The sequence below is a fragment of the Euleptes europaea genome, chromosome 9, assembly GCF_029931775.1.
Source record: "Euleptes europaea isolate rEulEur1 chromosome 9, rEulEur1.hap1, whole genome shotgun sequence".
Classification (NCBI taxonomy): Eukaryota; Metazoa; Chordata; class Lepidosauria; order Squamata; family Sphaerodactylidae; genus Euleptes; species Euleptes europaea.
The window spans coordinates 44420833-44445383 of NC_079320.1; the positions used below are offsets into that span (position 1 = coordinate 44420833).

The 24551-nt window shown below is 41.4% G+C and overlaps 1 protein-coding gene across 1 annotated transcript in view; it reads right to left on the bottom strand.

The window, feature by feature from the left end:
• LRBA (LPS responsive beige-like anchor protein) overlaps window positions 1-17707 on the bottom strand; it is a 445808-nt gene extending 428101 nt beyond the window's left edge. Inside the window, exon 1 of the mRNA XM_056855892.1 lies at window positions 17471-17707. Within this exon, the coding sequence (XP_056711870.1) occupies window positions 17471-17707 (237 nt within the window). The remainder of the gene's footprint in view (window positions 1-17470) is intronic.
• Between the last annotated feature and the right edge of the window lie 6844 nt (window positions 17708-24551).

Below are 24551 nucleotides of genomic sequence, written 5' to 3' on the forward strand. Positions count from 1 at the left end.
AGGAGGGGAGAGGGGAAGTTAAAGAATTATACTTTTTGTTACATGAACTGGAATGTATAATGATTTGGAAAAATAAAAATTTTATTAAAAAAAAAATACCCATTCTTGCCACAGAAGCTCACTAGTTCACCTTGGGCCAATCACACACACTCAGTCTGACCTACCTCAGAGGGTTGTATGAGGATAAAAACAGAGGACAATGCAAGTTGCGTTGGGTCCCCACTGGGGAGAAAGGTGGGGTAAATATATAATAAATAATATTAAGAAATAGCATCCAATTTCATTCAAAAATAAGTCCACCCCTTTACTTACAAAATTTATGTGCCCCACAAAATGGTGGGATTTGAGGGATCCTTATGCACAAAATACCATGTGGCACAAAGGACTACACAAATAAGGCTGTTGGGAAAAGAAAATTCAGGTTCAGGTTTAATGGCCTTTTTTCCCCCCTGGAAAACCCAAACGCCGAATTTCCTATACCGGTTAAGGTAGGAATTCGGCTTTAAATTCGGGATTCCTGAAAAATTCGGCCATTTAAACCCATTAAACCCATTTCATGGCTTGGGCTAGTCATAGTTCTCTCTGAACTCTCTCAGCCCCACCAACATCACAAGGTGTCTGTTGTGGGAATGGGTAGGGGAGATGATTGTAAGCCGCTTTGAGGCTCCTTTCGGTAGAGAAAAGTGGGGTATAAAAACCAACTCTTCTTCATGTAGGAAATGCAGAGCTAGGCTAGAAATTGTCTCCCATATATTGAGACAATATCCAGCAACCTTGGAGGTGAGGATAGTCAGATACAATAAGGTGTATGCCCATTTGACAGAAGAGGCAAAATTAAGAGGATGGATGGTTTGGTATAAGCCCCATCTCAGAATGGAGAGGGGTGAGTTGAGGAAGCCGGATCTGGTTTTTGTGGATGGTGAGACTGCTTTAGTGCTGGATGTTACAGCCCATATGGAGTATAAAATGGACGGATTAGACATGGCAGCCAGAGGCAAAGTAGAATATTATCAGTCTCTCAAGGAGCAGGCCAGGGAACTCTCAGGAGCAAGTGTTGTAAAATTTTATTGATTCCTGATTGGAGCAAGAGGGAAATGGTGGACTAGGAATTGCAAGCTACTTATTAGTCTTGGCATTCCTGAGAAAAGACAGGAAAGGTTTGCCAGGTTCCTGAGTACGAGGACAATCTCGTATTCTTTAGATATCATCACTGGTTTTATGTATGATTGAGAAATGTTTCTGTTTTTATGGTGCAGGAACTCGGTTTTAGAGGTTTTTTTAATAATTATGTTGGGCTTTCTGCTGTTTTATGTTTTCGTCTTTTACCTATGTATTTATGTTCTTAGGGGGAATAGGGGTTTTATTGTGATCGTTACATATTAAAGTTCTTATAAGCCTGTTTAAGAGTATATTTTAAGATCTATGCTAATGTTATTTTATATATGCCGTTGCAGACAAGCCCACAATACAGATGGGAGTCTCATAATAATTGGAACTTTGTCCACAATTTCATCCTAGTGGATACTTAATCATGACATTGTCACTGACTTGACATGATTTTTAATTATAATGGATGGGCCATTAGGGTCTGACCAGCCCCACTAATTCAGACTGGAAAGATCTCTCAATTAATAGCTCATTTTAATTCCTACTGAAAAAGCAAAAACATTTGTACTGTGTTGTTGCAAATCTTGCTCTCCTTATGACTTTGCTGGGGATGCCTTGTTGATGACTTCTGAAATACTGGACTAGGTGGACTCTTGGTCTGAGCCAGTTCTTAAGTTTATCTTGAATATTTATGTTGTTTACATCTATATTATTCATATTAAAGAGGGAATGGAGCATTTTAACGGCTTTCGTTTAATTAAATTAAGTAATTCCCAAGTACTTTCAGCCATTTCACATATAAAGCTATTCAGCTGAGCCTACTGCTTGACATCACAAAAGATTTATGTCTAAACAAAAAAAATGTAATACAACTTTACAAGTGATAGGATGCCAGTTCTGCTTCATGGAGATGTACAATTCAGAATACTTCAAATAAAAGTCTGATGAATATCTACTGAAGCACATCTAAGACAGGCTACATAATTTTACAGCTCTCCCTCTTTGCCCAGCAGTCCCCTATACTCTTCCCCTGAGACCCCCTCCGCCACTCGATTTTGTTCCTGGGGGCGGGGGAATTCTCAGAAACAATATACAGTACGATGCAGGAAGCTGCAGCTTGACTGAAAATAGACAGAAATTACCCCTCCCCTTTTCTATGAGATCTTCCACAAACAGAACAAAAAGCTCAGGGAGGGCACACAACTTCTAGTGATCTCCATTCTGACTATAGCTTCCTGCCCCATAACTTGCTCTGTTTCTGAGAATTCCTGAGGAACAGCTTTTCAAGGTATGCTGGAGACTTCAGGCTCCTCAAAGCTATTGACAAAATTACTCCTCATTGATCACTCTCATCCTTGAGGTGGAAGCCAGCTCCACGGTTAACATCCAAGCTGGGTGACCTAAAGAGGGCCAGAAGTCATCTAGAAAGCTGCTGGTGGAAAACTCACACTGAATCCAACAGAGTATGCTATAGAGCCCATTAGAAGACTTATGAGGTAGTGGTGATAGCAGTAAAGAAATTATTTTTCTGCAACCACTGCATCAACTAGTGAATAACCATCCAAATTGTTTAAAGTATCTCAACATCTGCTGACTCCTAAATCTCAACCTTTACAGTCTCTGGAACAGACAATTCATTGTGACACTTTTGCAAGGTTATTAGCTGAAAAGACAACATGAATATTCCCTGATTTGGATGCAATGCAGGCCAGGCAGAATAAATGCTTAATACATCATCTGGTCTGCCTTTGGACTGTTTTTGACACAGTTACCATGATGGATATTGACAGGATCCTGGGATCTGTGAATGCCACCACTAGTGCACTAGACCTTTGTCCACCCTGGCTGCTAAAATCATGTAAGGCCCACAGTAATGAGCCCTTGATGACTATCATAAATTACAAGAAAATAAAATAACATTTTTGAAAGAACTACTTAAAATTGTCTCCCTGATCTAAAGCAGTTCTTGGGGTTAGGGTGTGTCTTATATGAACAGTTCTGTTCTATCCAGAAGGCTTGTGCAAGCATTTGGCTGGTTACCTTATAGCCACACCACGAAGCATGCAACAGGATGAAATGAAAGGCTGGCTCTTTTGTCACAAGTAGTGCAGCTCTGTGGGGGGAAACCAGGCATGTGCTGGCAAACCTCTTGAGCCATCTTCCTGGGAGATGAAAAGGAGGCCTTGAGAACTGAAGCCCTAGAGAATGGAAGTGACTGAAATAGTCCTTTGAGACTAATAGCTTCAAACCCCAGACTTTTGATGGCTCTGCATTAGGTGGAGGCTACCAATTGAACAAAGCCAGAGAGGAGTGTAACTTAGACTAACAGTAAACAATTGACATTGCTAAAGTTTCACATCATAATCCCCCTGAAAACAGATATTGTTAACTCCGGAAACCTAGATCTTCTATTATAACACAGACAGCCCTCTTTATTGCTTAATGACAGCTGGATTTTACCAGACAGCTCTAGCTTAATTATTGTACATTGGTACATATGGAAGCACAGATGGTGACAAGCACCTCGAGGAACTACGAAGTATACTTCTAGAAGGCTGGAAACATCACCGCCATCAGGAAGAAAAACATATTACTTCAATTTCCCCAGAGAATGAGAACTCTGATGGATGATTAAAAAAACAAACGCTACCATTAAAGAATCCAAATGTGAAAAAAGCCAGATCTATCAGGGTTTATAAAAGGATGCAACTTAAAAAGGCAGCTGAATGTGTGCAGGTGTAAGCAACAGTTCAATTCATAAAAGTTTCAGTGCTTACAAATTACTTTAGTTATGAACAAAAAAAATCATAACTTAACACAGTTGACTGAAGTTTGAGGGGTATTCAGAGTTATCAAAGCTTTTACTCAAAATTGTAACTTTACAAGATAGTGTGTGTAAAGTGCCGTCAAGTCGTAGCTGACTTATGGTGACCCCTTTTTGGGGTTTTCATGGCAATAGACTAACAGAGGTGGTTTACCAGTGCCTTCCTCTACACAGCAACCCTGGTATTCCTTGATGGTCTCCCATCCAAATACTAATCAGGGCCGACCCTGCTTAGCGTCTGAGATCTGACAAGATCAGGCTAGCCTGGGCCATCCACGTCAGGGCAACTTTACAAGATAGGGTCATGCTAATACTAAGGAAAGTTGCAGCAGTCCTGAAATCATTAAAAAAAGCATGTCATACCATGGAGAAGTTTCACCTTCAACTGTGAAGGGAGACAAATAAACGAGTACTGGGAAAACGCACATTTAGCCTGTTATTCACAGTTGTACTACATAGTATGGCAAGTAGTAGGATAATGTATAGGAATCATGGCTTCACTGAGGGTTACACTAGACATGACTTCTAACACCTGTCGGCTGCAGGGATAGGTAGCCATATTGCATCAAGTTCCCCCGGAAACTCCATTCCAAATGATAGCAGGGGCTCTCTTCAGATCAGTGCAGGGTAGAACACAGTCTTCACTATGGCACATAGCCACCCCCTCCAACAAGGCATCCCAAGGCCATTTTGGATCAGGAGAACAGTGCAAGGGGAAGGCTGAAGCATCTCCTCCTTCCACGTTTGCAGTACCAGTCTGCATAGGACCTGCACAGCACTTCAAAATAGAGATGACAAAGGGAACTCATAAAGGCAGTAGATATAGCATCTAGTTTGGACTTTAAAAGTGTGTTACACTGAGAAATTGAAGGCTATCCTAAAGGAACTTTACCAATGCAAGGTTGGGAAACAGTTTATAAACTTTTCAGGGCCAGATTGGAAAATTAAACAACCTGGGGGGGTAAAAAGAATCTAAGTTGCCTGTTCTGGATGAGGGGCAGATGGGCAGGATACACTGGGACAGTCATGGGGATGGAATAGTGGGTTGGCGTCCCTGAGACAGGTAGAGTATGGGAAAAATACACTTCTCTGGACAGAGAGGGTCTTTTACAACCTAAAGGGAAACCACGCTAGCTCTCATGTGTTAACACCTCTTGACTGGAGAGACCATGTTGTGGTGGGCTTCAGCCCCAGGATTTGGCACTCAGATTTGCTAAGGCCTAGGAGCGCACAAGGGGAGGGGTTTGAAGAGAGGAGCTATTCCTTTGTGGGTTGGTTGTTGTTAGGGAAGTGCACTAACTCATGTGTATGTTGTGATGAGGAGGATAGAGGAGAATAATGCCAGAGGATGCTTGCAATTATGTCTTTATTTTGCTTAGCTGTACCTATCTTACAGCTATCCTGAGTTTATGCCTTATAGTAATAGTTGTTTAATTAAAGAGCCACAGATTTCCTTACTTGCTACTCAACTAATAAAACATACCCCTTTAGTGATAAACCTCCGGTGACATGAAGAGGGAGGGGGCAGACTTTATTCCAAGATGGCGGTATGCTATCAGAGGGGGCAGAAAGGAGGGCAAGCAGCAGCTTTCTGCCCCAACTTCCTGACTGAGTTGCAAGCTGGCAGGGGAAGTCTGGGTAAGGCAGTCCCACTATACTGCCCATGTACTCCTAATCAGGGAGGAGCCCAGAGGGTCAAAGGGCATAATACCACGCAAGATACAGTGATTAACCCCATGTCTCTGTTTTTCTGAGATTTCTCAACACATTGCCACCAGAAGATTCCACCAGCTATAATACAAAGAGCTGTAAGAAATAATCAAAGTTATTTCCATTTATTTAATCATGCCACAATTCTATCCCTACATCATTCTACTTTCCCTCCTCCACTCATCTCCCCACATTCCTTAGCTCTCAGATCCTTTCCTATTGTTCCCCTCTTTCCCACCTAGATCCTACACCTTTAAATCCTACTTTCATCTCTCTCCTCCCATCAACTGTGTCTAAAGTACCAACAACTCCCTCACCCCATTCTTCAGACCTTGCCTCCAAATCCCATTTCACCACACACTTACAAACACCGCATTCAGATCAATGTCGGCCAAGGTCATACTTTAGAACTCAAGGGGGACCCTTGTCTTCTGCTGAGGTCTGCAGACTAGAGTAATCCCTTTGGGTAAGTGGCCCCAAACTGGGACCATGAGAGGTGTATGTGTGTAGCACACACATGAGGATTTCTCCCTAGCATGCAGCCATCCTCTTCCCTTAATGCCTGGGCCTGTTGTTTGGCTTTTGTTGTCCACACAGGAGTCAGGCCTTCAGTATTAGATATGACAAACAGAACCTGTGAGGACTCATGGGGGGACCTCTGCTATTTCCATGTACCCTTCTTCCCTCCCCCTCCACACCTGCTCCCCTTTGCCCATTTCCTTCCCTCCCACCTATACTTGTTTGGTGCTGCCCATCTGCAACTCTGCCTCCAATCCATCCTTCCCTTCCCCTCATAGATTTTCCCCTTTCTCTTTTCCTTTCCCCCTCCAGCCCCCATTTCCCCCCCATTTTGATCTATTTTTCATTCCATCCTCCCCTCTAGCTTCACTCCCATCCCCAGACCTCCTTGTCTTTCTTATCTGCCCACCAACTCCCTACCAACTCCCCTCCAATTTCAAAGTGAAAATAAGGCAGCCATTTTGGGTCACCTATGCCCCCAACAGGTGCCAGGCAATCCAAAGTGGCTGACAATATTTCATGAGGAAGTCTCACAAGATCTCAGCATTTTAAATTTCATTGTTGTTCTTTTAATTCCTTTTAAAATAAAAATTACATAAACATTTTGATCCACAATGAGGGGCCAGGTTCAGAATAAGATATATAGATCATGTCACTGCAATACAGACAGTGGCAACCCTCCACAGCATCAGTCCACCAGAAGCTCTCTCACGAATATGAACTGCCAGTTTCTGCCTGCCTTGAGGCATTCAAATAAGATATAGGTAAGGCACAGCCAGCTGAATGTCAGGTATATCTTTTCATCTTGTATTATTACCCTAGTTTTTAAATTTCTGCATCCAATGTTGGGTTCATACATTAAATGGCATCACAAGGTACTAGTAACAAAATGTGATTTCAAACACCTGCCTTTATCTATTGCCTTTAAAAAAACACTGCAGCTCTCTTTCATTTCTAACTTTTCAAAGTGGGAAGTAGAAAAAAAACAACTACTGAAGTTACTGGAAACCATCCAAGGATGCACATCTTGTCTACCCTGGTTTATAGCAATTTATGCATCTATTTTTGCTAACTGTTTGTGTACTAAAAAACAAAGAAAGGATATAGAACAAACACACCGCTCCTGTTCCAAAAGCCTATAACATCAGATTGTCAAAGTGGGATGGGTCATGAAGTGTCAACATACAGCACAATGGGAGAGAGCCAAAGCAGCCATACAGCAATGGTAGGATTAATCAGTGATAGATCTACTGGAAATCCAAAACTGGGAGGTTGCAGCAGGTGCAGGAAGGAATGTAAAACTGTGGGCCTACCTCAAACTTCAGATAGTGTTGCAAATAACTTATTGAATGTCAGTACACCTACAATCAGCAAGAATACACCACTTAATATTCTTAAAAATCTTTCCACAAAGGTTTTTGAAAGCGCGCTGGTTATACGTCTGAAAACACTTCCCTTGTTTTACCTATATACCTTACTGACTGTTGCCATGTTACTACAAAAGCCTTCAACCAAGCCATCGTAACTTCATACTACGAAGCTTAAGTAAAAGTGCAAGCACCAGGTCATTCCTGACCCATTGGGGGACAACACATCTTGATGTTTCCTAGGCAGTCTTTGTTTACGGGGTAGTTTGCCAGTGCCTTCCACAGTCATCTTCCCTTTACCCCCAGCAAGCTGGGTACTCGTTTTACCGACCTCGGAAGGATGGAAGGCTGAGTAAACCTTGAGTCGGCTACCTGAAACCAACTTCTGTTGGGACTGAACGCAAGTCGTACGCAGACCTTGGACTACAGTACTGCAGCTTACCACTCTGTGCCACGTGGCTCTTCAAAAACTACAAAGCTAGCCTAGCTCAAACCAGCATTACTTTGTCATAGACACAATACATTGACTGAAGCGACAGAACTAGGATAACCAGAGTTAGAGGTGTATTCGCCAGTGACCTAGAAGCGATTATGCAATGGCAGCAGGACACACTTTCACTGAATGGGAATATGATCATATTAATATTAGCTGATTTTCCTCACTTAGCAACAACAGAAGAAAGTTTGAATGACATCATGAACATTTAGAAACTGTTCATCAATGCAAAGCCACAAAAGGTTTGAATTTTTTGTTTTAAAAAAATTACTTTTGTTGCTAATAGAAAGAACATTAGAACAGACAAGTAGATTGGGTGTAATATAATGCAGCAACAGCCGGGCTATGTTGTTCCTTTGAAAACTGGCAGTAAGTTTAAAAAGAGGTAGCTAAATATTTCTTATGGAAAATAGCTGTCAGATAAAATGTTCACAGTTTTTAAAATGAGAATACTAAGAAAAATACTTTTTCTATAAGAACTTCGCTTTGAAAAAAGGAAAGAGCACATATAAGATACATAAAGAGTAGGCTCTGTAATAGGTTAATACACCCTTGTACAGAATTATAATTACTTGGTAAATTATTTAGCAGATTTCTAATAAGGACATTCACCTTCCTTTCTAAAACTCATCAATAAGGCTGACACTTGGAAAGGTCTAGCAATTTCTTTTTCATAACATTTCATCACAGTCCCCTACCTTTAAACCACATTTGTATAGGGGCCTTCCGCTACACAACGGTCACAAGCTGGTAAAAATATTCACTCCAACTGTACAGGCAGATATCTACAGAAAGCAGACAAGACTCCAGTGAGGGGTTTATACTATGCTCCTGTATAACCGATATATTTGCCTGTATATGAGTCCACAAGCATCAGTTTTGAAGTCTTTACTTCCAAACAGCTTAGAAACTAGGAAGTCCTGTATCTATTAGAACTCCCTTTTTTCTCTCCTTGGAGTCTTAGGAGTCCAGGTGCCTAATCACATCCAACTACTGCAGCAACAGAGAGAGGGGGAGATTTCTGACTGCCCAAAACAGACAAGGAAAGAAAATGACAGACCAAACTGCTAGGATACTAAAGGTAAGAGGCACTAGGTCTGGTCAAGCCAACATTAAGCCAGAGTGTGCACAAGTTTACTTTACTGCTGGGTTTACAGAAGTGTCTCACTCATCCTTCTTCTTCCACAGAGCTTGACAAAGGAATCCTACCTGAAAGCTTCTTCTGGTTACCCATGATGTACAAAAACAGGTACACATCTTAACCAGAAACAGCTTTCTACACACAAATGAATATTCTAAGGTTGTGTTAACCCTCAGTTAGAAGCCTAATTTGTAGAGCGAAACTCCAATTAAGCTGCACATCTACATTTAAATGTCACAGATAACTGGATTTAAATCATGGTTCATTCATCAGATGTAAAGAAATGTGTAAAGACATAATTACTCTGCCCCTCACTCTGTACATGCCCTAACTGATACTATTTTGAGGTAGGCTCTTTAACTTATAAATTGCAGTGTATTAAAAGCTTCCCACTACCTTGAAGTCTTTGTTCAAGTCTCATGTCAATGATGGCCAGAAGCAGCCTAGGTGTAAGAACTTCTTCATCCCAGATGTAATCAGCCAAAGAGAACTTCCCCCTGTGCCAAGGGGTTTTATTATCTGTGTTTGCCCACCCTCCCTCCGTGGGTAAAATATGCTTTTCCTCAAGTCTCCAGGAGGACACTTTCTAGCCATTTAAATTTCCAACATTTCTCTTCTCTGCAAGGTCTCATTGTCTTTTAGCTGGAACTGTGACTTAACCAAGGTGTGACAACCACCTCACTGTCTCCGGCCAGGCAGCCATTACTATTTCTAAAAGCATAGGGCTTGGTGAGAGTTTTCTCCTCCCCCACCTATTCTCTGCTAAGGGAGAGGAAAAACATTTTAAAACTCAAGGTGAAGGTTTTGTGCAGTTCAAAGAAAAATGCATTTCTCCCAACATGTTCTTATTTAAGTCGTATATATGCTTAATAAAGATGTATCATGGAAGCCACAGAAATTACTGATCTTCTTTTAGATTTTGTTTTGTCAGTATACAACCTTACTTCTATGTAGGGGTGTGCATTCATCTTCAGTTGAAAAGAAATGGCCCCTTTAAACAATAGCCGAAAAAGCCAAATCAGGAAAAGCTGGAAATTCATCTTTTTTCAGCTTTTCAGGATTCCCCTAGGCTCTCCTGTTATGTGCTGCTGCTAGAGCTTCACTCTTCTGAGCAAAGCCTTCTTTTCCAATAAAACTTTAGGATGTTTTATGAGGGTTTCTTTAAATTCAGTTTCACTTCCAAAATATCAGTGTGCACAAGTGTGAAATAATACTTATGCTTCTCCTAAGGACATAGAAATAAATTAAAATACATTTAACTTTAAATGGGGACCCAGGGTTGCTGTGCAGAGGAAGGCACTGGCAAACCACCTCTGTTAATCTCTTGCCATGAAAACCCCAAAAAGGGGTCGCCATAAATCGTCTGCGACTTGACGGCACTTTACACACACAAACAGACAAATCCTAAGACAACCTGTTAAGATCCTAGAAAACAAACCATAATATCAGAATCAGTATTGATCTGTTTTATGATGCTTATCTGCCCAATCCTACACCAAGATTATATATACCGCAACAGGAACAATGAGTGTAACTTCCAAGGCTCACAAAAGGGTAGGGGAAGCTGTGAAGCATTACTGCAAAGAGATGGTGTTCAAGACATGCTTACTAAATAACTATAATAGTGAGATGCCTGTCATTATAGCAAACAAGATGGGTGTGGAATGAGGGCTTGTAAAACCCTAGTGGTTAAACACACTAAATCTGTGTGCTCCACACGTAGCAGAACCCTGCTAGAGTAGGCCATGCCACTCCACTATCTGGGGTGGTGGACAACGGACTGCTATGTTGCTTTGTGCCCTTGCAACTCTTATTGTTTTATTAGCTGCCCAGAGTCTGAAACGATTAGCTGGGATATAAATATACTACATAATTTCAGCTCCTGTTACTGTATTATACTGAAGTACCTCAAAGAAGTTAGCAGTATGCATTTGGACCCTAATGAGTAGGGACTTAACCCAACCGAATCTAAATTACAGCCTTTGCATTTTGTTTTCATGAAACTCAAGAGAACGTGAAGTGAGGAATATGATTCACTGTCGAGTCACCCTAAGCAAGTCATCCTAAGCAAGTAAATCCCATTTTATTCAATAGGGCTTACTTCTTGGGAAATGTTGTCAGAATAGCAGTCTTAGGTACTATGCTACATTCACTGTCTATATGTAATCATTCAAGACCTTTCTTCCTGGTTTGATCAAATGCAAACACATTTTACAATATTTACAGGAGAAACAGTATCAAGAAGTTTCAAGGGACCTGTGTCTACATTAGCACCAGGTAGTATTCTGAGGCTGGGAGAAGTATATTAGAATTCAGTAATTACAATACAAATTCTATTAATTTAGACCAGTTCTTATGAGTGCTATCCATAGAGGGATGTAATTCCAACGAAAACAAGTAGGCTCGCTCTGTCTACCCTCTACTCCTACTGCTAGTTCACTGGTGAGCTACAAGTTGTGACAGGTTCAGTCTGCAGCGTCTCTGTTAAAAGGATCCCAGAAATGGCCTCTATGTACAAATACCTCTGCAAAAAACCACAGAGAGCTGCTCTTAATCAAAGTAAACAGTAGTGTTCTTAGTGGGTTAATGGCCTGACTCACTATCTTTCTGTGTTATAACGTCCATACATTCCCTAGCCCATAACTGCAAGCTATTGACACTGACTAAATGAAACTTATTTCTGCTCACAGCATCATTGTCCCTTTATAGGGTTATTTTCCATAGGAACTTTCTCTTATGATTCCTCCAAAGTAGGCATACTATCCTCCTTAGCCTGATCTTCACTGGGCAACATATCACCAGTGGCATGTTTAGGAAAATCAAGTCCCTCAGGTTCTGGTCAGATTGTTTCTTCTCCCTTTTTATAGTATTACCCTCTATATTTTTACCCTAAGTCTTTTGTCTCATTCACAGTGGGTAGCCGTGTTAGTCTGTCTGAAGTAGAAACGGGCAAGAGTCCAGTAGCACCTTAAAGACTAACAAAAATATTTTCTGATAGGATATGAGCTATGAGTATCTGAAGAAGTGAGCTGTGGCTCACGAAAGCTCATACCCTATCAGAAAATATTTTTGTTAGTCTTTAAGGTGCTACTGGACTCTTGCTCTTTTGTCTAAGTTTAACTAAATGGCTCTGAAGTTCTGACTATCTTTTAATTATATTATCGTGTTCACTTCCAGGAAGTTCCCCAAATGAATTTACCAAACTTTCTTCCATTGGGTCAGGCCAAATTCCCCTTTTTTCACTGGTTAAGGGTTCCCCATCTAAAGCAATCTCTTCCCTTTCCTGTTTGTTCTTTAATACTGGGAGGGGGGGTCATCATTTACCCTACTTGATTTTGAATTCTGGAAACTTATTTCTAAAGGCACCTGTTCTTCCCAGGATTCTGCAGAAGTTCCAAGTGAAAGTAAAATGAAACCCAGAGTATGATTTTTAAATCTCAAACTAAATGTCCTGAACTGAACTGTGATGATGATCTTCTTACTATAAAACCAATTTTTACTTTAGTACCTATAACATGAAAGCAATTTCGCATAGATTTCAAAAGAAGTAAATACTTCACATTGATAACATTTTGACAAACCTTAGTGTAATCAGTGATTTTATAGCTCCTGTAGTGCTACATAAGGACAGTAGCAAAAAACTTCAGAAAAAGTACTCAAATCCTGCAATCTCTTTGAGTATACAATTTTTCAGTACTTTGTACACATACTTCAGTCCTTCAATGGATTTTTATACTTAAAACCAAGCTACAGTTACAAAACAGTTACTTATTGTTGCTTAATCGCTGGAGTTTATGATACTCCAGCCACCTTTGTTCTTCTCCTGCTCTAGGGAAACAAAAAAGCCACTGCAAAGGTATTAGAGCCATAGCACATATTTCTACAGCATTTCCCCAGGATGACTGTTTAAGCTAAAGCAAGCCTAGGCCACACTTATGATAGGAACATCTTCTCTGAGATGTTAGCAGGTGCACACTTCTGACTAATGTTTTCAGCCAGTAAGAGAACCCCAAAACTTTACTTTTTGCATGACAGTGAATGGCTAACCGCATGTATACAAATTATAGCTTCTTTCCCCAATTCCCACTACCCTACATAGCATTTAACTGAAGAACAATTAACTATGACAAACACAAATGGGATGGGGTACCCTTCCCCTCATATTTTAGCTTCTTTAGCCATACAATCTACTGAAATCAGCATTCATGGCTTTCATTCCCAACGTTGAAGTTAGGCAAAATATTACCGTACTTTCATCTAACACAAGCTGCATCATACAACTCAAGGATCTATTCCTTAGGGCAGATCTTACATATCTGTCCCATATGATCAGTTACATTTGTTTCAATTCTAGATACACTTCAGTTCCATTAGTTGTTTCAGTGATTCACAAAAGAAAGACAAGGAGTTAAATTTCCAAAGACAAATCAACAAAGAAGACTACACATTATGCCTGAGGTCTCACTTTTTAAAGCCAGCCTTGAATTTTTAATAATTGCAAAATGGGTTCTTTAAAGTCAATTCATTTCTTCTTACTGATGATGTTAACAGAAGTTCTTAGTTATATAGTTAGGAATAAGAACTGTCCAGTTGGTAATGGTCAGATTATTATGGAGTTTACCAGAAGTTCCTCTCCAGCCTGGAAAGAAAATTCTGCTCGTCCATCTACAAAACAGCATTCATAATGGCCAAGTTCCTTTGTAGGCATAAACACAAAATTATGTTCAATAATGGTGTTAAATCTAGGAGCACATATAAGCAAACTGCACACAACTGAAAAGGTTTCTATGTCTACCTTTTAGGCAAGGCCTGGATGCTAATTATAACTTATACAAAGGCTTCCAATGGGCCTTAAGGCCCCAAGAAGTTATGCAGTCTCTCTGCTATTGGCCCACAAAGCCAATAGCAGAGGAACTGCACAGCTGCATAGAGCTAGGAAGCTCCCATACACCAGCAACAAGGAAACTGTGCAATCCCTCTGCTAGGCTGATTAAGCTTGAGGGTGTTTCACAACACAAGTGAGCTACAGTTTAAGTAGAGACCCTTTTTTAAACCCTTCCTCCAGCTGTAGTTTGATCACCACCCCAAGCCTGACTGCATTATTTTCAGCTATTTTAGTTATTTATACCCCACTTTTCTCCCCAATGTGGACACAAAGCAGCTTACATCATTCTCCTCCCCAGAACCCTGTGAGGTAGGTGAGGCTGAGAGGGTAAGACTGGTCCAAGGTCACCCAGCAAGCTTCCATGGCACGAGTGGTGATTTGAAACCGAGTCTCCCAGATACTAGTCCTACACTCTTAACCAGTATGTCACATCGGCTCTCATTTCTACAGCTCTAATGGTAAAGTTATCTAGTTCACATTTAACACAAGGCTTTCAGAAAGAAGTTCAAATAATATATTTTACACAGGTTACTTTGCTTGCCACAGTGAAAACTAGAGTTGCCAGTTCCAGGTTGGGAAATCCTAGCGGTTTGAGGGTGGAGCCTGGGGAGGATAGTGGGAGGGGCCTCAACAAGGTATAATTCCATGGAGTCCACCCTCCAAAGCACCCATTTTTTCCAGAGGAACTAATCTGTCATCTGGACAACAGTTGTAATTTTAGATCTCCAGGCGCTACCCGAAGGCTGTCAACCCTAGAGAACATTGCTACATGTTTAACACAAATTATATTTATATCCCACTTTCCTTCTTCAAAACATAGGAATGCACAAGATTCACATGAGGTCACCCATGCAAGCACTGACCAGACATGCCCAATGCCAGCAAGGTTACTGAGTCACATGCCTTTCAACTATATCTGTGACCAATTATAGCTTTCAGCAATATCAGGTGAGACAGACAGACATAACTTGTACCTAGAGCTCTGTTGGCATGAACATTCTGGCTTCATTTTGTTGGCATCAGTTTCTAACCCTTGGTCTGTGACCAACCCTCTCAGAAAGGTGTGGACCTCGCCTGGTAGCTGTTCCAGAGAGTATGTGAACACACAAAACTACCTTATACTGAATCAGACCATTAGTCTATCAAGGTCAGTATTTTTTTATTCTACATAGCAGTGGCTCCCCAAGGCCTCAGGTACAGGTCTTCACTTTATCCTTCTAATTGAAGGTATCAGTACAGAGGAGGTCAGACAGAAAGACAAATAAGCAGGAACAGACCACTTCACTTGATGGATTTTTGTCATGATGTACAATGGCTAACTAGCGCCGTAGCAGAAAGGTGCAGTTCTGGTGCAAAGGAAAAACCCAGAGAGAAATTAACCCAATCAGCCAGAGTCAGCTATACAACTGTTATTATAAGCACGTTGATCCAATCAAGGTGATACTAGGCACAATAATATGTTGTCTTACCATATCCTCACATAACAAAAGAAGCCCCAGTGACTTTAGCTTCCACAGTAAGGAGCTGTATTCCCAAAGTTGACATCTTTGCTCACTGGTTACCCTCTTCCTTCAGGCCTTTCTTATCTGGAAAGTTTTCCACAATGAAAGCCCCTCTCAGACAAACTTTTTCCCAACCTGAAGCCTCCCCCATGCACCAATCAGAAATATTACACTTGACCTCATCCACCAAGCCTGGAGAAATTAAACCTTCACTTTCATTTTCTGAACACTATAACAAGAGCAGCTTCTATCATTCCAACATGTGCTAAGTTTTTGAACTGCACATCCTTATTTGCCTCTCAAATCTAATCCTACTGGACACGCTTTCTTCTCTGAATCTCCTTTGATTATTGCCTGGATTCGCACTGTGTTCCCTCACCAAGAGATTGCTTCTGGAACTCAAACTAGTTTATATGTCTAGGCCCAAGGTTCACTTGGACCATAAGATGCCTGGGTGTTTATAAGCCACTCCAGACAACACCTCCACGCAGAACAGAGCAGGTAAATATATCTCTCCACTCTTCTTTCTCCCTCTTCAACCTTCTGTTCTGATGTTCATGTTGCACAAGTGCTTCATTTCTACAGGTAGTGTGGGCATTGTAGTATTTGGTTCTGTAAAGTACTTGAGCACATGCAATAAGATATTTGTTCCCTACTTCAACTACAGTCACAGTGACTGGAAGAATGACTTAAAGAGAACACAGAAAATATCCCTGTACATGTTCCCTTGGGCTGGAGAGTTTCCACAAACGTATTCATGGATTGTACTAATCCTCTGTTCCCAATGCTTGGGAGTTTCCCAAAAGTCTGTTCTGTGGAACAACATCTCAGAATATGCCCATTTCCCTGGAGTGTTAAAATTTCCCACTGGAAGGTTTCTGCCTACCTTTGTTTAAGTTATGATTTTGGGGAACAGTTGAAATATGGTAATTAAACAGGCATAGGCAACAGCATGAACTAGTAAACTCCTGCGAAAAGATAACCTCTTCTTTCTCCTCCTAATCCCCCTCAGCAAGCTTGTAAATACCAAGCCAATTCCTAATCAAGTTGGGGAGGAGGGAAAACATCACCAATTACATTTAACATTTATGTGAATGTATTCGAAATGTGTGTAGCCATTCAGAACATCACATAATTATTCTTCTATATCACAAGCCTGTGTAACTCAAATACAGTGTCAACATTTCACAAGGCATATTTTGCTTGTTTGATATTTGCAACTTTACATCTAATTTTTTCTAAAGTAACACTTTTTTAGCAAAAGGGATTACTGCCCTCAAGTTAAACAAAGTTTTCAGTTTCGCCAAACCTTACAGAAGTACCAGAAAATGACATTACTATGGCCTTGGCTGGGGAGGGCGGGTTATAAATCTAACAAATAAAATCAATAAAAAGATAAAAAGTTCCAAAAATGCATAGTATAACACCAGCGCACCTCTATATAATCAGAACTTTACATCACAGAATTAAAATTTGCTACAACAATTATGTTTCATACTCATTACTGTATTAGCCTAATGTTACAAATAACGTTACACCACCAGTACAAATACATCAGCTCATATATTTAGATCAGGATACTAGCCTGCAGTACTTAAGCATTTTCTGTTTACTTTTGTGAAGCTGGATCTAACAAGAAAGTTGCTTGCCAGAAGCTATACCTTGCCAGAAGCTATATAAAAGTATTAGTGGAGAGACAAGGACGGAGAAGAAGAGTGGAGAGAGGAAAAGTAAGGCTAGTTACTCATCACCTGGCCTATGTAAGCATTTCTTTGAGGACAGCAGGTTGCCTCACTCGCCTGTAAGAAACAAGTAGGTGAGCAAATACTTTGCAAGGATAAAGTAATACAAGCTTGGCTAGACCTTATACATGCTTATTTCAAGCCCTTCCTCCTCTCAGAGCAGTTCCGGAGACTTACCAGATTAAATACGGTTTCCACAATATCCCTGTTGGACACCTCACCAACTTCCACCAGTCCTGTCAGAACGGCAAATTTCATCCTGATACCCCGGATAGGAATTCCTGGATCCAACGGCTGCAGCTGGCTCCCAGCTTCAGTGGTGGCTCTTTCTTTCCCTCCGCCAGCATCACTTCCCCCTCCCCCGTCATCACCTGTTGGCAGAGGAGGAGAAGCCTGTTTCTCCCCACTAGCCATGGCTAGTTCACTCCAAGCCGCCGAAGGACGCCAGCCCTTCAGAAACAAGGGAGGGGCGTTCAATCTCCAGCCGGCGCCTTGAGGTCCGCTTCCCGGTGCACCTGGAGCGTCCTGAGCCCTGGACAATCTTCTTTCTTCCTGCAGTCCCCGGAACCTAAAGGTGCCATACAGAAGCAATCATTAAACAGGCAAGCGCGGGTTGGAAAGGGCTGAAACCCTGCGGAGTGGCGTGCCACTCCGCCCCCTCCTCCTCCTTGCACACACCCCTCCCGCCCCAGGGAATAAGGGCAGGTGCCACCGCATCACGCAGGTAAGCGCCTCCCTGCTGCATCCTGGCTGGAGCGTTAAACTTGCAAGGAGGACGGAGCTGGACTTCCAATGGCTCGCGCCTCCTGCACCGCAGCGCCCCCCGGGTCCCCGTCTTTGCCCCTCCGCCAGCCGCGGCGCCTGGACGCGTGCCGCTGCGCCTCGCCCCTCCCGCAGTCACAGGTGCAAGGGCGAAAGTAGGGCCGGCGAGGAAGAAGTCCGGACTCACCCAGCTCCGCTCCTCGCCGCGGCTGCAGACGGGGCTGAGGGGGAGTGGGGAAAGGGGGCTCTCCTGGCGCCGGGCGGCTTCCAGGGGTCGCTTCCGCGCTTCTCCCCCCACCACCACCACCTTGGCGCTGCCTGCCCCGGGGTGGAGCTTCAGCCCTGGGAAAGGAGCCCTGAAGTTTGCGCCTCCTCCATCGCTCGCTCGCTTCCTGCCCGCCTCAGCAGCAGCTGCCGCTCTCTGCCGCCATGACAGCGCCGCTCTGAGCCCCGAGTGGGTTGCCGGGCGAGCGGCAGCGCGCCTGCGCGGGGCGGGAGGGGCGGGGAGGCCGCGCGGGTTCGGGAGGGGCGGCGCCGGCGCAGGCTCAGGTGAGTCCAGGTGTGTCCAGGTGAGCGGCGGGCGCGGCCTAGGAGGAAAGGGAGGGGGGAGGCTCCCTGCGTTTTCCTCCGCCTGCGGGGAGAGGACGGGGCTTTCGGCTGAGGCCGCTGCGAGCAGCTGCTAACAAGGAGCGCCGTGTTAATCCTTTTCTAATTTCGGATTGGGAAGCTAAAGTAAGCCCTGAGTCTAGGGAGGCCAGCCAGGGTTTGTTCCCAACCTTTTTTTTAACCAGGGACCACTAGGACGTTTTTGTTCGGTGCAGGGACCCCAAGGTTCAAAATAAAAATTCCGAGAATTTGAAAATAAACTTTGATCATAACTGTTAGTTAAACATTAAACTTAGAATAATATTTGAATATATATATATATATATATATATATATATATATATATATATATATATATATATATATATATATATTATAGTAGAGAACTTTTAATTGAAAATATTAATTTATTATGGATTTTAATTGAAAATATTAATTTATTATTATTATATTAATTAATATTTATTAATTTATTAAAACTTTGTTTCGCGGACCTTGATTTAGTTCTCGCGGACCCCCGGTTGGGAACCAGTGGTTTAGACAGTTCCAGGAAGGCTGAGAGGGAGGAGACAGGTAGAGTGGCCTGTGAAGTATTAGCTGCTGTGGGGTTCGCAGATTGCAGCTGTTACTTTAAAACACTACATTTAAAATGTATACATGAGGAAGAGTTTGTTTTATTTAATTAATTGGGGTCTGGGTAGATAATTTATTTCCGGCCCTCAGCCAGATAAAACAAGATAAAACAGAAAACATGGGCTAATAAATTCCTACAAAGAATTACAGTCCGAGTCTTATAACACTTAGAAAGAAAATTAGAGCTGGGACACATCTGTCAATTGCCCTAAGAGGCTGTTCTATGGCATCGAATTTTCATTGCTGCCATGCAAAAGTTCGCAACCTGAAGAGTGATTGAAGGATGATCCCCTTGTAGGAGCATCTCAATCCTTTCTCCTGGCCTGTCAGGTCCCATTCTCGATAAGAGGGGCTCAATAAACTTTGAACGGGGTAATGTATAAAAATTGCAGTTCAGGAGGACATGCTCAGCAGTTTCTAAGTTCCCTGATTTGCAAGGGCAGAATCTCTCCTCCCAGGGTGTCTTCTTAAATTTCCTCTCTAGCATAGCAGAAGGTAAGGCTGCACATCTGGCCAGGGTAAAGGCCCTTCTATAATTATTGATCTCTAAATAGTGGAGATAAACTGCTGGTGCTAGGATGTATTTAGAATGGAGGGGTGCCATGAATATGGGTCTGGGTAAATCTAGCCATTAAGTGTGTGGAAGTTGTTGTTCCACCAAACATTATTATTAGTATTATTATTTTGGTAAAATTTGCTGTATTTGTAACAGACAAATGTAAACACCAGTATCGGCTAGAATGTGTAATTAGGTTTTTTATTATTATTTGGCTCTCCCCCAACCTGTATTCTGTTCTGCACCAGAGTTAGCACAAGCATACACATATGCAAGAAAAATTCAAAATAAAATTATCTGCAATGGTATGTGCATTTTAACATTGTTGTAAGTATCATTGGACTCAATGGTGCTTCTGAGTAAATATGCATAGGATCAGGATGTGTACATCATGGATGAAAATGTTCAGAATTAACTCCAGAGGTTTGTATTGATGGGCATTGAACTATATTTGCCATTCTATGGTACAGTTCTGGTGTAACTAAATTGAGAATGGAGGGTGTGCGATATGAGTATAATGAAAGAAATCATTAATTGATTAAGAGATGCTGAACGATGGGCCATGTCAGTATGGTAAATGGACGTATGGGTATTGTTTGGGCAGCCAAAGTAACAATTGGCCATGTTCACTTTCCTCAAATGCAGTATTTTTATTTTCCTTCATGGAGATTATTTCTGTTTAGGAAACTTTCACTATGTGAAATGTCCTGAAAGCCAGCCCATAAGCAAAGGGATACAATGCTCAAACACATAGGCAGGAGAAGTTATTTGATATTTTCCCCTCACCGATTTCTTGTTTCTTTCAACACTTTTTTCTCTTTCACTCTATCCTTGAAAAAAACTACTGAATGGGCCTGAACTTACTTCACCTGATCTATATATTATTGCATTAGCTGTGCTTCATATCATCACAGATTTCTAGAGAAACATTTGTATCTTTTAGTTATAATGAAGAAGCAACTGAGAGCAATCCTACTCAGAATTCCACTCAGGTCTATTCAATAGGGCGTACTCCCAGGAAAATGTTGTTAGGATGGTACTGTAAGTGCTAATGGAGTCCTTCTGCAGTACTTATAGAAGAGTTAAGATGTAGTAGAAAGAAAAATTGTAGGTGTCTACAGTGCAAAGTGGTCCGAGAAGAATTAAATCAAATGAGATGCAGTAAAAATAAATCAAATGAGATGCAGTAAAATATTTCCGTTGTCTTTACCAACACCTCTATTACTGCTGAATATGAATTAGTAAAATATGTACTTAGGATATATTTGAGTCTTATTTGCATTATAGATTAGTTTGTGTTTCATCCAGAAGAGAGCAGTTCCAGTAACAGCAAGCACCCTTCACATCAGGCAAAAAGTGACTGTCTCATGTACTGAATCATCCCTGCTACTTTGAGTTTGATTTTCCCCCTCAAGCCTTACCCTCATGTGCTATTCACATTCAAACTCATAGCAGCATGGCTGAGAAGTGACATTTACAAAAAAATCTGAACACATATTTACCAGTTGGTTTCAGCATCGCAGCACAAAAATGTCCATGAGATTGCAAAACTACATTTCTCATAGGAAATTCTGACATTTTTATATGAATCTAGATCACACATGGTTTGGAGGAGTTCTTTGTGTGTTTTCATGTTACTGCTGTTGAACTTCCTGTGGTTATTTTATTTTTCTGTATTCAGAAGTCTGCAAATCGGTAACAAAAACCACAGGATATGTTCTTGCAAACCCTCATCAGTTACACAACTACTTATTAATTTGAATAGGTTGCTGTTATATGTTGTAATTATGTTTATGTCATCAAATCAAGTTGAGCATGTTAGCCTAGATACTTGAACAATTTGAAACGTAAAGGATGGGCATTATGTAAGCCCATAAGGAAGTTCCTTTCTTACCAATGAATACAGACAGCAAGTATAGTGTTGGAAGCAATAGAGCTTCCCTAAGCATGTTTACTCAGAAAGTAAGTTCCACTGAATTTCATCGGGCTTTAGGTAAATGTACATAGGATTCCAGCTCTGCAATTCAACTATATATATCTACTCCCAATACTCCACTGTACATGGCTTACTTTCAGGTAAAAATTGAAATGATTGGAACCATAATGTTTAACAGATCACAGAACTCATTGGTAGAGCCGTGGAAACCAGGTAGGGGCAGATCTTTCAAGAACAGAGGTTAATTCTGGACACTTCCTCCCTTTACCAGGCCATCACTATTCCTAGAGGCCCTGCTCACCTAGTGCCCTTCTATTCAATATGATTTAATAAACGTCCCCAAGAGAATCCATGTAATTTAAGAGGCTTTGGTTATGTGCTTTGTTTCCTGCCAAATATTTAAGTGATTCTCATTGATCACAGACTCTGCGCTGCATGCTGAAACCTACCATTAGAGGGAGGAGGCACCTGAATTCTGAAAGTTACATATGTTTCACCCAATGCTGGTTTCACATTCAAACTTTTCCTCTGAAACCAATTCTTCTGTGTAGAAAGGGATCTTGAACATTTTCAAGATCTCTATGGCTAAGAGAATTGGCTTTTCACTTGGAAAGTGTATGCCGCTTTCTGTCAGAATGCTAGGAACGCTGTACAGTAGATTAGGGAAGACATTAATGATCTCTTCAAGTGTCTTGTATCATAGGTTTGACCTTGTTAGGTGCCAACACTGACAATGGATGTGTCTTTGCCTACATTTTTTGCTTTCTTTCCATTTCCTCTCCTCCTTTAAATTTGGACCACTGAGCATGTATTTTTTAGATCTCCCCTTTACAAGTCAGCCCGCTTCAATATTATTGACCCTTTGATTAGGGAAATGGGCTCTGTTGATGAGGGTGAATGGACCGAAAGGTTTCTTCTGGGAGACAGCTCGCCAATCACCACCCAGGTTGCAAAATATTGTGCAGTAGCTATGAAGCTACGTCGCCTCAATGTTCCCTAATCTGTGGAAGTGTAAAAGTGGGTGATTCCTAATTTTGTTGGCCTTGGTTTTAAACATCTACTCTATATGGTCAGTTTCTGTTTTATCTGGCATATTAGCCGCAAATAAAATTTATTTATTTATTCCTCCTTTAAATCACTTCAGTCCAGAAGACATTTGATGGAGTAGATTTGGCTGCTTTCTTTTTAATTCTGAGTGGGTTTTTTTTAATTAAAGCTTTTTATTACATTCGCTGTACTTTTTAATCTGCAATGTATTATTTTTAATCCAATGTATTTAAGATATGCATTTTTAAAGTGTTAATTGAACTTGTAGGTTTTTATGTCCTTGCAACCTGGTGTTGCATATTTAGCCTCCTTGAGTCTGAGGAGATAAAGTGGGATATAAATGTTTTAAATAAAATAAATCTTATGTTTCCCCCCAAGCCTTTTATGAACTACCAGATTCATATGTCTACACTTTCAGTTACTAGCTCAAAACCTTGACTCAACTTTGGTTCTCTGCATTTTGCTTAGCTTTCAGTCCTGCTTAGTGACTTGGCAAGTTCTGTATTCTGTACAGTGCCTAGCATTTTATGATTTTAACACACACACACCCGCTAATAATGGGTTGGATCCTCTGGAGCTTTTCCTGTAAAAGTGGAGTTTTCTTTCAGAGCAAAAGCTCTTCCACCACCTTTCACTAGAGGAAAACCTTTTTTTTATTATTCATCCTGTAGGATGTAACCCATCATTCAATTGCTGATGGTCAATATAAGGGATTCTCTAGTACACACAGGACAGGCCAAGTATCTTTGGTCAGTGGTGGGCCTCAGCAAGTGCTTCACCACCATGCTGGCTTCTGATGTTTGCCCCACCCTGCATGCCAACATGGTGTAGTGGTTAGGAGTGGTGGACTCGAATCTGGTGAACCGGGTTCGATTCCCCACTCCTCCACAGGAAGCCTGCTGGGTGACCTTGGGCTAGTCACAGCTCTCTCAGAGCTTTCTCAGCCCCACCTACCTCACAAGGTGTCTGTTGTGGGGAGAGGAAGGGAAGGTGATTGTAAGCCGATCTGAAACGCCTTAGAGGTAGAGAAAATTGAATTATAAAAACCAATTCTTCTTCTTCATGCAAAGATTACTTAGCAGTGCTCCCATTTATTTCAGTAGAACTTAACTGCCTATTAATATAGAAGTTGCCTGACATTAAGCATATTTACATGGAATTACACACCATTTCTTTTGATGCAATGCATTGCTAAGTAAACTGCAGCCCTTGTTTTTTACACGTTTCTTTCTTGGATACATATCCAAACAGTAGTAAATACTTATACAGTACATTGTCAATACGGGATTATTACAGTCAGCTCCTTATCCAAGTCAAAGTTTTGATAACCAGCTGTCCCGGTCGCAGTGACAGCTGTCCCCATCTCTATATTATTAATTACTGTGGCCGTTGCTCATTTCCTTCCCTCTCCAAATGCATCTGGGCCAACGCAGAGACAATGCACAGTGCCTGTGTCGGTAGCCTTTTTATAGGAACTATTGAAGCTATCTGGAAGCCATAAATAGTGCAGTGGAATGCTGTGTCTGGATTAGTACATCTCCGTCAGAATTTGTCATGAGAATAGGAAATAAAGAAGCTGCAATTCAGATGGTGTCTGTGGAGACAAACAGTATATATGGAAATATATTCTCACTCTAGAGGTGGGAGAAATGTGCCACAGGCGCTGTTGTTTTGACAATTTGCCATAATTTTATTTAGGTCTGACATAAATTTTCCTT